Source organism: Thamnophis sirtalis, unplaced genomic scaffold (genome assembly GCF_051295495.1).
Source record: "Thamnophis sirtalis isolate CommonGarterSnake01/CBP01778 unplaced genomic scaffold, rThaSir2_p1.2 scaffold_2, whole genome shotgun sequence".
NCBI classification, from domain to species: Eukaryota; Metazoa; Chordata; class Lepidosauria; order Squamata; family Natricidae; genus Thamnophis; species Thamnophis sirtalis.
The window spans coordinates 27,772,249-27,785,500 of NW_028261382.1; the positions used below are offsets into that span (position 1 = coordinate 27,772,249).

A 13,252-nucleotide genomic window follows, 5' to 3' on the forward strand; every position below is an offset into this window, starting at 1 on the left:
GGTCGTACGGGCCGCACTCCAGAGTGCTGCTGGAGATCAGGGAGGTAGAAAATGGGCCACACGTGGCTCATTTGTCAGCGTTCCAAATATCAAGCAGAATTAAATCAGAATCCAAGGCAGAGCTATCCTTAAAGTTCAAATTTAATAAGACAGACATGTTGGCACAACTGTGGAATTCCAATTCTGCAAGTTACCCACCCAGTTGAAAGTTCATGATCTTGTCCCCACACCCACAAATCCATCACATGGTCCAATCTTCTTCAGCCACGCTGGCATTTCCACCCAGCTGGTTCCGGTCAGGTGCAGAGATGCAGAGTCAAAAGTTGACCTGGGCTTCTAGAAAAGAATGACAACAACACATTCCACAATTCTACTCCTTTCTATTCCCCCCTCCCAACTACTACATTAATGAAACAGCATAATGAAATAAGAGAGAGTGCGGCAGGCCAAAGATCCTAAAAGGAATATAACTGCAGGCCTGACATCATTTTTGGCCCATTTTAAGCCCGTTTTCGGCCAGCAGAGTACTGCAGAAGGCTATGGAGGGTGAAAACGAGGTGGGGGGATCTCCCTCGTGGCCATCCGCATGGCTCCCTGTGCTCCATTTTGGCCGCTAAAGTGCTGCAGGAGGCTGTTATAGCTGAAAACAGGCCAGAGGGAGCCATACACGGCTCCCCGGCGCCCCATTTTGGCCGGCAGGGTGCTGCAAGAGGTGTCCGTCCCATCTGCCCAGCACCACGCTTCGCCACGCCGGCCCACGGAGGAGAACTACAATGCTGATCTGGCCTTCAAAGAAATCCAGTTTGTCACCTGATTCCGGGGTAAAAGTCAGCAGGTTCTGACAGTTTCTGGAGAACCGATAGTGGAAATTTTGAGTAATTTGGAGTACCGGCAAATACCACCTCTGGCTGGCCCAAGAGTGGTGAGGGAATGGGGATTTTGCACTATCCTTCCCCTGGAGTGGGGAAGGAATGGGGATTTTGCAATATCATTCCCCCTGGAGTGAGGAGGGAATGGGGATTTTGCAATATCCTTCCCCTGCCATGCCCACCAAGCTACGACCACAGAACCGGTAGTAAAAAAATATTGAATTTCACCACAGCCTCGGTTGAATCGATAAAACCCCAAAATCAAAGTTTCATTCTTTCTCGCTGCAAGCACCAAGTTCAGAAGTGGTTTCCGCGTAGAAACAAAAGGATTTCTAGTCTTTTCTTTGACCAAAACAGTCAATTTTGCCATTTCGGCCAAACTCCCATCAACCTCTGCAGCCGTTTCATCCGTGCTAGGAATCGAAGGGCCCTTCCATTTCTGCAACAGTGCAAAAGTTTTGCTGCCAACGCAGAGTCTGTTTGTGAGGGCGTGTTTCACGGCTTGCCATGGGCGAGCAAGGGGGCAGCAGGGGGCGCTCTTGCCCAGCCGGGGAGCAGGCACATCCTTTACCTGCCCATCTGTTGGAAAGCATCCTTCCTCCTACCTGGGAGGATAGGAAGGGAGGTGAAATAATAATCCACCGGCATCTGCTTCCTTCTCCTGGACCAAGAGGGAAATAAAAGCCGTCATCCCTTCCAGCGAAAACCTGCTGTTTCTCTCTTCCCCTCCGGGGGTCTTGCCACCAACTGCTCAAATGTTTTGGATGCCAAGCTCTATCTGGTGCCCCTCGATCACCCCCAGGAGACGGCAGTTTAACTTCATCAAGTGAACCCCCCCCAAAAAAGAGGGTGGGTGGGTGGTGGGTGGGAGAGGAAGACGGTGAAAACACAGCACCATGTCAAAAAGAAAACGGTGTAAAAACCGGACAGCTTCTCGCCCAGCTGCATCTCCTCTGCTGAACTGGAGGTTTTTAAGAGGAGACTGGACAGTTGCTTGTCTGAAATGGTGTAGGTTCTCCTGCTTGAGCAGAGGGCTGGACTAGAAGACCTCTAAGGCCCCTTCCAGCTCCTATCCTATTCTATTCTCATTCTATTCTTATTCTACTCTACTCTACATTCCATTATTCTCTTCTCTTCTGTTCTAAATTCTTCATTCCATTATTCTCTTCTCTCGTTCTCTTCTGATTTATCTTCTCTTCCGATTCATCTTCTCTTCTCTCCTCTCTTCTACATTCCATTATTCTGTTCTGTTCTGTTCTAAATTCTTCATTCCATTATTCTCTTCTCATTTCTTTCTTTTCTTCTCTTCTCTTCTACATTCCATTATTCTATTCTATACTGTTCTGTTCATTCCATTATTCTCTCTTCTCTCTTCTTCTCTTCTACATTCCATTATTCTATTCTATTCTGAATTCTTCATTCCATTATTCTCTCTTCTCTTCTCTTTTCTTCTCTTCTACATTCCATTATTCTATTCTATTCTGAATTCTTCATTCCATTATTTTCTCTTCTCTTCTTCTCTTCTACATTCCATTATTCTATTCTATTCTGTTCTGAATTCTTCATTCCATTATTCTCTCTTCTCCTCTTCTACATTCCATTATTCTATTCTATTCTGTTCTGAATTCTTCATTCCATTAGTTTCTCTTTTCTTCTCTCTTCTACATTCCATTATTCTATTCTATTCTGTGCTAAATTCTTCATTCCATTATTCTCTTCTCTTGTATTTTTCGTGTGTCTAAAATACCTGCCCTTGGGCGAGGATAAGGGTGGGGGGGGGGGTAATTTCAGGAAAGAACTGGACAGGGGGCACAACCCCAGAGGCACCCCACCCCACCCCAAAAGGCAAAACCACCCATTGCAGCAGGATTGGCGTCCGGATTTAAGAAAAATGAAACGGCCCATTCTGGCAAGGTCAAAACCCACTGTGGCTCCTAGTTGTGAGCTCCTAATTCCAGAGCCCAGGGGTGACTTCCTGGGCAACCCCAGACCCCTCCCCCCCAGCTGCTACCGGTCAGCCAATCAAGGAAACACCAAAGCGACATTTCTGGAAAAAATATCCCATAATGCAAGACGGAGCTAGGCAGCTGCAAAACACACACACACACACACACACACACACTGAGCAATGCACTCCATTGCTCAGCGCCTGCCCGGGGTCCCTGTGGCTAAGAGAACTTCATCTCAATTAGGGAGGCTTTGCTATGTAATAAGCCGTGGTATTTCGAAGCCTTCGGCAAAGTAATTTAGCGGAGTAGCTGCTGATTTTGCAACCCACCCCAGTTATTCCCTGGGAATAGCTGAAAAAGCACTTGATTGAGCCTAGAATGTTCCGGTTGGTTCTTTGCCACCTGTCAAAAAGGCTTGGGTCAGAATCTGGGTCAGTCCCATTCCTGCCCCAAAGCACCAAGTTTGGGGGAAAGAATTAAAAGACACTTCTTTGTTGTTGATGATGTGTGTGTATATATATTGTATTACATGTTTGCTGATAAATAAATGAAGGGAGACTAGTATAGATCTATTTCAAGCTATCTAGCTCTCATCAGCTAGCTATACCCTTGCTGGGATTCAAACTTGGGCTGTTTTTACATATTAGGCAGTTGTATTAACCTCTAAGCCACAAGCTCTCCTCCCTTATCAGCTGAGCCAGGGGAATGATTTAGTGTGTTTTCTTTTGTCAAAGTACCTGGTGTGCCCAAATATGGGTGGGAACATACTGCTTCCTTTCCCCATTCCCCCCCCACGTGTGTGTGTGTGTGTGTGTGTGTGTGTGTGTGTGTAAAGGTACAGGTTCCCCTTGCACATATGTGCTAGTCATTCCTGACTCTAGGGGGCGGTGCTCATCTCCATTTCAAAGCTGAAGAGCCAGCACTGGCCGAAGACGTCTCCGTAGTCATGTGGCCAGTATGACTCAACGCCGAAGGCGCACGGAACGCTGTTCCCTTCCCACCAAAGGTGGCTCCTATTTTTCTACTTGCATTTTTAATGTGCTTTCAGACTGCTAAGTTGGCAGAAGCTGGGAGAAGTCATGGGAGCTCACTCAGTTACACGGCGCTAGGGACTTGAACCGCTGAACTGCCGACCTTTTTGATCGACAAGCTCAGCGTCTTAGCCACTGAGCCACCGTGTGCCTATATATATATATATATTCTTTATTTCCAAGGTTAAAATAAAGAATTAAAACTACAAGACCTCCACGCTCCCTTCCTGTTCAATTTGGGGACTTACAAACCTCTTCTTTCTACAGTTACAAGGAGCAGAACTTGACTTAAAAGTTTATATTTAAGTATTTATTTCATTTATCCTGCCATTGCATGAAAAAAGCCAACTGTAATGTGAAAGGTAATTATAATAAATATAATTTATTTACCAGGAATCTAGTAGCATTCCCCCCCTAAACAAACCCATGTTAATTTTTTAAAAAACAAAGATAGAAATCTGCTTCCAATGAAATCAGATTCCAACTGTAAAAGGCCCAGCTAGCTTTGACTCAGATTGTTCTGGGATGAAAAAAAAGTGGTGATGAATAGTACGATAGAGTTGGAAGGGATTTTGGAGGTCTTCTAGTCGAACCCCCTGCTCATGCAGGAGACTTTATACTATTTCAGACAGGAAGGAAAGGAGGGAGGGAGGAAGGAATGGAAGGGAAGGAAAGAAGGAAGGAATGGAAACAAAGGAAACAAAAGAAACAAAGGAAGGAAGGAAGAAAGGAAAAGAAAGGAAGGAAAGGAAAAAGTTGGAAGGGACCTTGGAGGTCATTTAATTCAACCCTCTGTTCAAGCAAGAGACTTTATATCATTTCAGACAGGAAGGGAGAGTGGAAGGAGGGAAGGAAAAAGGAATGGAAAGGAAAGGAAGGAAGGAAGGAAAGGAAAGAAGGAAAGGAAAGGAAAGGAAAGGAAGGAAAAGAAAAAAGGAAAGGAAAAAAGGAAAGGAAAGGAAAGAATTGGATGGGACCTTGGAGGTCTTCTAGTCCAGCCCCCTGCTGAAGCAGGAGACTTTACAGTATTTCGGACAGGAAGGAAGGGAGGGAGGAAGGAATGGAAAAGAAAGAAAGGAAGGGAAAGGAAGGGAAAGGAAGGGAAGGAATAGAAGGGAAGGAATGAAAGGGAATGAAAGGAAAGAAGGAAAGAACGAATGGAAATGAAAGGAAAGGAAGGAAAGAACGAATGGAAAGGAAGGAAGGAAAAGAAAAAAGGAAAGGAAAGAAGGAAAGGAAAGAATTGGATGGGACCTTGGAGGTCTTCTAGTCCAGCCCCCTGCTGAAGCAGGAGACTTTACACTATTTCGGACAGGAAGGAAGGGAGGGAGGAAGGAATGGAAAAGAAAGAAAGGAAGGGAAAGGAAGGGAAGGAATGAAAGGGAAGGAAAGGAGGGAGGGAAGGGAAGGAAAAGACAAAGTTGGAAGGGATCTTGGAGGTCTTCTAATCCACCCCCCACAGATATACTGTGCATATATGTACACACACATACCTCGCCTCCCTCCTGGATTAGTTCAGTTCCCATTCCAGTGAGAACGTCCATCTCCTCAGATACGGTCTGTGTGGCTTTAAAAAAAAACTGTCTGTCTGTCTGTCTGTCTGTCTGTCTGTCTGTCTGTCTGTCTGTCTGTCTATCTATCTATCTATCTATCTATCTATCTATCTATCTATCATCTTAGTGTTTCTCAACCTTGGCAACTTGAAGATGTCTGGACTTCAACTCCCAAAGTTGCCAAGGTTGAGAAACACTGATCTATCTATCATCTATCTACCTATCTACCTATCTATCTATCTATCTATCTATCTATCTATCTATCTATCTATCTATCATCTATCTATCTATCTATCTATCTATCTATCTATCTATCTATCTATCTATCATCTATCTATCTATCTATCTATCTATCTATCTATCTATCTATCTATCTATCTATCTATCTATCTATCTATCTTTTTTGCAGTAATAGATTTCTCAGGGAGCCAGACAATCGTTCCCAGCCTTGGTCAAATCCCAGAAGAGGCGGGAGGCCAACGCCAGTAGAAGTTGTGGCTATCTCTCTCTCTCTTTCTCTCTCTCTCTCTCTGGACGTTCCCTTCAGCCAATTAAAGCCTGGCTCGCCGTGGGCTGCGGTGGCGCTGAGGGCCCTGTGCTTGTGGCCATTCCTCAGGTGGGAAGACTTCAAGGGTCTCTGTCTCAGCCACCCGGTTGGACCCCATGCAAGATTTATGATCCGGTTTTCCGCCTGAAGAGGCAGCTGTCACTCACGCCCGAGCATTAAAGATGGTGCATAACTTGATCAGATAGAAAAGTCAAGTTAGTTTTGCCAATTGAAGACATCTCACTAAGGGCACGAAGGCGCCAGGTTCCCTCGGCCGAGACTGGAGAATTTAGAACAGAAGAGAAGAAGAGGATAGAGAAATAGAGTGGAATGGAATGGGATGGGATGGGACAGAAGAAGGGATAGAATAGAATGGAATGGAATAAGGGATAGAATAGAATAGTAGAGTAAGAATAGAACAGAAAGTAGAATAGAATAGAGAGTATTATCAGAATAGAATAGAAACGGAATAGAATATGAAATAGAATATAACAGAACAGAATATAAACAGAATAAGAATAGAATAGAGTAGAATAAGAATAGAACAGAAACAATAGACTAATAGAAGGTTAAAATTAGAATAGAAGAGAAGAGAAGAGTAGAATAGAATAGAGAAGATAATGTAGAGTAGAGTAGTGCAGAGTAGAATAGGGAATAGAATAGAATAGAATAGAATAGAAGAGTAGAATAGAATAGAGTAAAATAGAATAGAGAATGTAGAGTAGTGCAGAATAGAATAGAGAATAGAATAGAATAGAATAGCAGCCACCTGGATTTCCAGGTTCAAATGGAGGGGCAATTTGGGGTCCTTTTCCGAAATGAAGAGGTCCAGAGGCCAGCTGGTCTCACCAATCTGAGGGTTCTTTGGATGGGAACTTTGGCAGGAGTTGGGGATGATGGGAGTCCTGCTCTCTCTTCCCTTCGCCCAACATGGCCTTCGTCAGAAGAGGGCATTGCAGTTGAACACTTTCTCCAACCTGCTGCCTTCCCTTAGTGTGAGACAACAAGGTCCCTCCTCCCCAGCCAAGGACAGGAAGAATGTATTTGGGCTGGAGCTAATGGGAGTTGGAGAACTCTGTCTCAATCCTACCAAGCTTGGCCTTTCTCTAATCTGTCCTGGTCCAGTTCTTGTGGCTGGGGATGATGGAAACCTGGTCCAGCACCATTCCTTTCCCTGGACTCCTTGGGACTTGCTGAGGGAGCAGCTCCTTCCAATGGGGCTGGGGAGGATGGGCACTGAATGCAACAGCACCGTGGAAATACCCAATAGTACAACCCGCTCCTCTTGCGGATGGGGATGATGGATGTCCTGATGCTCCTTCTGTCATAAGGGGACATCTTAACCATGGGATGCTAGCAATGCAGCACCTGCAGCTGGGGATGATGGGCCCTTGCCCTACATGAGGTTGTGACACTCTCAGGTCCGGCTGGGGATGATGGCACTTCTTGCACTGCACGGGGCTGTGCGACAGCTCAGCTTTGCCTGGGGATGATGGGCCCTTGGCCTACATGAGGTTGTGACACTCCCAGACCCAGCTGGGGATGATGGATCCTTTGCCAATCCTCCCAGCATTGGCTGGGGATAATAGGATTCTTTGCCCTGCACGGGGCTGTGCGACAGACCAGCATCGGCTGGGGATGATGGGCCCTTGCCCCGCAGAGGTTGTGTCACTCCCAGCTCAGGCTGGGGATGATGGGGTTTAACACCCTGCACAATCTCCGCCCTTGGATCCGCCTTCCCAAACGGCCCACGTGCGCAGCTGGGGGAGAGGGGGCGTGGCCCGCCGCCACCAAGGGCGTGGCTAAGGGCGTGGCCCGCCGTCACGCTCGCCCCCGCCTTCTCCACAACCGGTCAAGATGGCGTCGCTGTCGCTGCTGAAGGAGGCCTCGATGCCGGCGACCGGCGGCTTCTCCTTCCACAACTGCGCCCGGTGAGGCCGGGGAGGCGGCGGGGAAGCGGGCTGGAGGCCCGAGGGAGGTGGCGGAGGGGCCGGGAGGAGGCGGAGGGGCCCTGCAGGCCCAGGCGGGCCAGGCCCAGGCGGCCGTGACTCAGGAGCCCGGCTCCCCTCGGCCAAGCGGGCCCGCAGCTGCACGGCCGGCCGGACGCCGCTTCCTGCCGCCCGGGAAAAGCCCCTCTCGCTGCTCCCCGGCCGGTTGGGCCAGTTGCCGGCGGCGGAGGGGCCGGGGCTTCCCCGGGCCCGCTCGGGACTACTACTCCCAGAGGCCCCCGCCCTTGGGGGCCACGCTGAGGCATGCTGGGAGTTGGAGTCCTGGAAGGGAAGGCGGGGAATGGGCATCGCACCCGGGGGACGGGAGGATTCCAGGATAGCCCCACCCCTCCAAATCCAGCCCCCCCTTGAGTTGATCTTGGGTTGCACCCCGCTTTTCCAGCCCCAGGTGGGGAGGGGGGCAGCGTGGATTTCATTTAAATTAAGTCGATTTAAACCATGATTAAAATCACAGTTTAAATCACTAGTAAAAAGGCTTGATTTAAATCAACTTCATTTAAAGCACGATTTAAAGCACCAGTAAAAAGCCTTGATTTAAATCAACTCGATTTAAACCACGATTTAAAGCACCAGTAAAAAGGCTTGATTAAATCATCTAAATCACGATTTAAAGCACTAGTAAAGAGGCTTGATTTAAATCAACTCCATTTAAACCACGATTTAAAGCACTAGTAAAAAGGCTTGATTTAAATCAACTCTATTTAAATCATCATTAGTGAAGAGCCACTGTCATCCCTGTCCTTCAGTGACCCACTGTTGATTCATCAACAGACCCAATGTTATAGAATATACAGTCTCATGCTACATAACTAAGCTCCATTTCATGCTGAGTTAACTAAATTATGAATGGATCTTCAATAGAAAATCATATTTTTTTTACTCCAAAAACATTTTATTTACAAAAATGTAATAAAAATACAAAAAAAATCTGATTTTTTACAAAAATCATTGATTCTTATCCATCCATCAATTTATTATTTGGGGATGCTAGCAGTGTCTCATGTTGGCTTCTCTTCCGCTGAAGGAATGCCCAGCTGGAATCAGAGGGGGCCCAGAAGGGTCTTCGGCTGCCCACTGCTCGCAAGACAGGCACCACCATAGCTGGCATCGTGTACAAGGTAAGGCTGGTGCTGCAGCTCTTGGGGGGGGGGGGAGAGAAATCTCCCTTGGTTTCGTGCCAAGATGCAACCTGAATCCTTTTTCTCATCCCCTAGGATGGTATTGTGCTGGGGGCAGACACCCGAGCCACCGAAGGGATGGTGGTTGCCGACAAGAACTGTTCCAAGATCCATTTCATCGCTCCCAACATCTAGTAAGTGGGGAGGGCTGGGGATTGTGCATCAGGCCGCCTCGTTGAAGGAGAAGATGTGTGTGAATTGTGTGGCAAGAGACACGTGATGACATGCTCACTATCCTCTCGAATGCTTTCGGATATTACAGAAGGCAAGAATCAGTTCTGTCATCTTTTGTCTTGCTGGCATCCTGCCATCAAAGGCTAGGAAGGAGGCGGCAACAAATGGGCAATGATGTATGGGGATGTGATGGGGAAAATAGGAAGGGGGAGAAATGACAGTTTGTTGAAGACCAGAGAAGCACGGAACCAGTTTGTGCTAGCATTCAAAGTCCCTGTGAATGGAATGTGGACTGCCGCAAACATCTCGGGGATTCTCAAAACTCTTTTCTGGCTCTTCATTGGCTGATGATGAACTGATCCTGCGGGGAGGGCTGGGACGAGGGGAAAAATTTGTAACATTTCATACGGGATACAAAATATAGCCTGACTTTACCACAGCCAGCAACTGTCAAGTTTCCGAAAGATGCCCTAATTGATTCACGAGTCTCGAGTTTCAAAAGATAACTACAGTAGCCATTTATTAGGAGCACCATTTTGGCAAAGAACTTTTTGCAGTTAGAACTGAGCCTCATTTGAATTATAGCTGAACTTTACCCATTCCTTCCCTCCCCTCTGTGTCATAAATCATATTTCCCCAATGAGGTGCACCCCTCCCAAGCCTGCTGCAGTAATCTGAGATCTGACTCTAGCGTAAAGTATGCGTGGAATGCGCTCCCCCCCCTTTCCTCACCATGACAACTTTATGAGTTGACAGCAACCTTCAGTAAAAGAACATCATTTCACTCCAGTGGAGTCGAGGGTCTTTCTTTCTTAAGAGCCCCGGCTCGGCAGGTCTGACAGTAAGGTTCCTTGGGTTGGAAGAGGCTGATCAGTGGGACGCAGAGACGCATAACATGACACTGTTTTACTCTTCTAGCTGCTGTGGGGCTGGAACGGCTGCGGACACCGAAATGACAACTCAAATGATCTCTTCCAACATGGAGCTTCACTCCCTTTCGACTGGCCGACTTCCGAGGGTCGTGACGGCGAACCGGATGCTCAAGCAAATGCTTTTCAGGTACCTAATTGTCGCCTGGGGGCGGGATTGTTAGCAGGGCGAGAAGGCTTCCCTCCACCCCTTTCAGTGGGGAGGAGTCAAAATATTCAAGATGGCAACTGTGAGTGCAATTTATGCCAGGGGCAAAAAAAAGGGGGGCAGGGTTTCAACTGCATAGTTGAACTGGAGGATACACGGAACTCACAGCTCTGTATGAAAAACGAAGGCAGCTTTTTTATTTATCCTTTTAGTTTTCCTTATTTAATTTATGTACAGCTAGTCCTCGACTTTACAACAGTTCCTCTAGTGACCTGTCAAACTTAACGTGGAGGGACAGGGTGGCTCAGTGGCTAAGAGGCTGAGCTTTTCGATCAGAAAGGTCAGCAATTCGGCGGTTCGAATCTCTAGCGCCGCGTAACGGAATGAGCTCCCGTGACTTGTCCCAGCTTCTGCCAACATAGCAGTTCGAAAGCAGGTCAAAAATGCAAGTGGAAAAATGGGAACCACCTTTGATGGGAAGGGAACAGCATTCCGTGTGCCTTCGGCGTTGAGTCATGCCGGCCACATGACCACGGAGACGTCTTCGGACAGCGCTGGCTCTTCGGCTTTGAAACAGAGATGAGCACCGCCCTCTAGAGTCGGGAACGACTGGCACAGATGTGCGAGGGGAACCTTTACCTCTATCTAAAGTTAACGGCACTGAATAAAGTGATTCATGACTCCTCCCATTGGAACATCCCCATAGTCACGTGTTCAAAATTCAGACGCTTTGGCAAATTGACTTGTACTTATGACGGTCCTGGAGTCACATGTTCCTTTTTTCTGACAAGCAAAGTCAGTGGGGAAGACAGATTCACTGAGCAACGGCGGTGATTTGCTTAATAACTGCAGCAACCACGATGCTAAAACTCACTCTAACCAATGTCTCACTTACAGCTGCAGAAATGTTGGACTCAACTGCAGTCGTAAGTCGAGGATTTACCCGTAGCCGCCCAATTCACACACTGGGCAGCGTGCAGCATGAAAAACCCACAGTGAAAAAAACCCCACATTTTGCCCCCTTGGAGGTCTTCTAGTCCAGCCCCCCGCTTAGGCAGGAAACCCTATCCCACTTCAGACAAATGGATCTCCCAACATCATCTTCAAAACTTCCAGTCTTGCAGCACTCACAACTTCTGGAGGCAACAATTGTTCCACTGCTTAATTGTTCTCACTTGTCAGGAAAAGGAATTTATCCAGTTTCTTTATTTGATTGATTTATGCTATCAGGTACCAGGGATACATTGGTGCCGCTTTGGTTCTTGGTGGTGTGGACATCACTGGGCCTCACCTGTACAGCATTTATCCTCACGGCTCGACCGACAAGCTGCCTTACGTCACAATGGGTGAGTCACGCTCCTTTGCACAACCGGCGTTGAAATGTCTGCGCTGCCCCCTAGTGGGCGACCCGGGGCATTTAATCTCCCCCCCCCACCCCGGCCCACGTGCGTCCTTCCGATGATTCAGCTAATAGGGCAGAAAAAGAAAGCGAAAATTCGCAGCTGCTTTAATGCTGCCTTTGATCCCCTCTGGAGACTCCTGAAAAGAATTGGAGGAAGCTGGAAAGGGGGATTTCCTCACTCAGATTGGAATTGTTTTATTTTCCAGTGTGGGGAAAAAACCCCTCAAAACACGATTTGTGGGCCAGCTTTCTAAAACGCTGACGGCAAACTTTTTTTAGCAGCGAGTAGCACGCCGTGTGCTCATCAGGGCTGTGCTCCGGAAAAGCCGAACTTCTAGGTTCTGGCGCGCAAGCGCACCCAACGATCAGCTGGCCAACACGCATGCGCAGAGTGCTTTGGTGACTCCATCCAGCCACCTCCTTCTCTGTCGTCCCCTTCTTCTTCTTTTGCCCTCTATCTTTCCCAGCATGAGGCTCTTCTCCAGGGAGTCCTCCTTCTCCTTAGGTGGCCAAAGCACTTGAGTTTCCTCTTCAGGATCTGGCCTTCAGGGTTGATCTCTAGAACTAGCTCTATTCTGATTGATTGACTGACTGACTGACTGGTTGGATGGCCTTGCAGTCCAAGGGACTCAATGCAGGAGTCTTCTCCAGCACCAGAGTCCAAAGGCCTCCATTCTTTGGTGCTCAGCCTTCCTTATGGTCCAACCTTCACAGCCATCCATGGCAACTGGGGAAACTATAACCTTGACTAGACCAGGGTTTTTCAACCTTGGCAACTTGAAGTCCACAGGACTTCAAGTTGACAAGGTTGAGAAACCCTGGTCTAGACACACGTTTGATTGGCAGGTTGATGTCTCTGCTTTTTAGTCTGCTGTCTAGATTTGCCATCGCTTTCCTCCCCAGGAGCAAACATCTTTTAATTTCTTGGCTGCCGTCCACATCTGCGGTGAACTTGGAGCCCAGGAAAATAAAATCTGTCCTTACCTTCATTTCTTCCCCATCTATTTGCCAGGAATTGAGAGGGCCGGATGCCCTGATCTTAGTTTTCTTAATGTTGAGTTTCAAGCCAACTTTTGCACTCTCCTCCTTCACCCGCATCCAGAGGCTCTTTAGTTCCTCTCTACTTTCTGCCATTAGAGTGGTATATCCTTAATTTCTTTAAAAAGTGTTGCCCAAGTGGGCACCAGGAAAAAGCCCCCCCTCATGTATGATCAGAAATAATATGCTCCAGTTATAAATAGAAATGATGATTGGATAATTGGATGGCGGACTATTTTCCACCTCTCGCCTTGTACAAAATTCAGATTTTGTTTGGACAAAGTCTTATCATCCCAAACCGGGGTGCCAAAAGATTCCACACAGGTGGTCCTTGACTTACAACAGTTCATTTAGTGACCGTTTCAAAGTTACAACGGCACTTGGAAAACACAACTCGTGGCCGTTTTCACACTTAACGACCGTTG

General features: G+C 47.4%; 1 protein-coding gene across 1 annotated transcript in view; it reads left to right on the forward strand.

Annotated features, from left to right (window-relative positions):
- Window positions 1–7,747: 7,747 nt before the first annotated feature.
- Window positions 7,748–13,252, forward strand: part of PSMB7 (proteasome 20S subunit beta 7) — a 33,678-nt gene continuing 28,173 nt past the window's right edge. Inside the window, exons 1-5 of the mRNA XM_087704571.1 lie at window positions 7,748–7,880; window positions 8,983–9,076; window positions 9,173–9,270; window positions 10,229–10,369; window positions 11,618–11,733. Coding sequence (XP_087560697.1) covers window positions 7,807–7,880; window positions 8,983–9,076; window positions 9,173–9,270; window positions 10,229–10,369; window positions 11,618–11,733 — 523 coding nt within the window. The 5' untranslated portion in view covers window positions 7,748–7,806. The remainder of the gene's footprint in view (window positions 7,881–8,982; window positions 9,077–9,172; window positions 9,271–10,228; window positions 10,370–11,617; window positions 11,734–13,252) is intronic.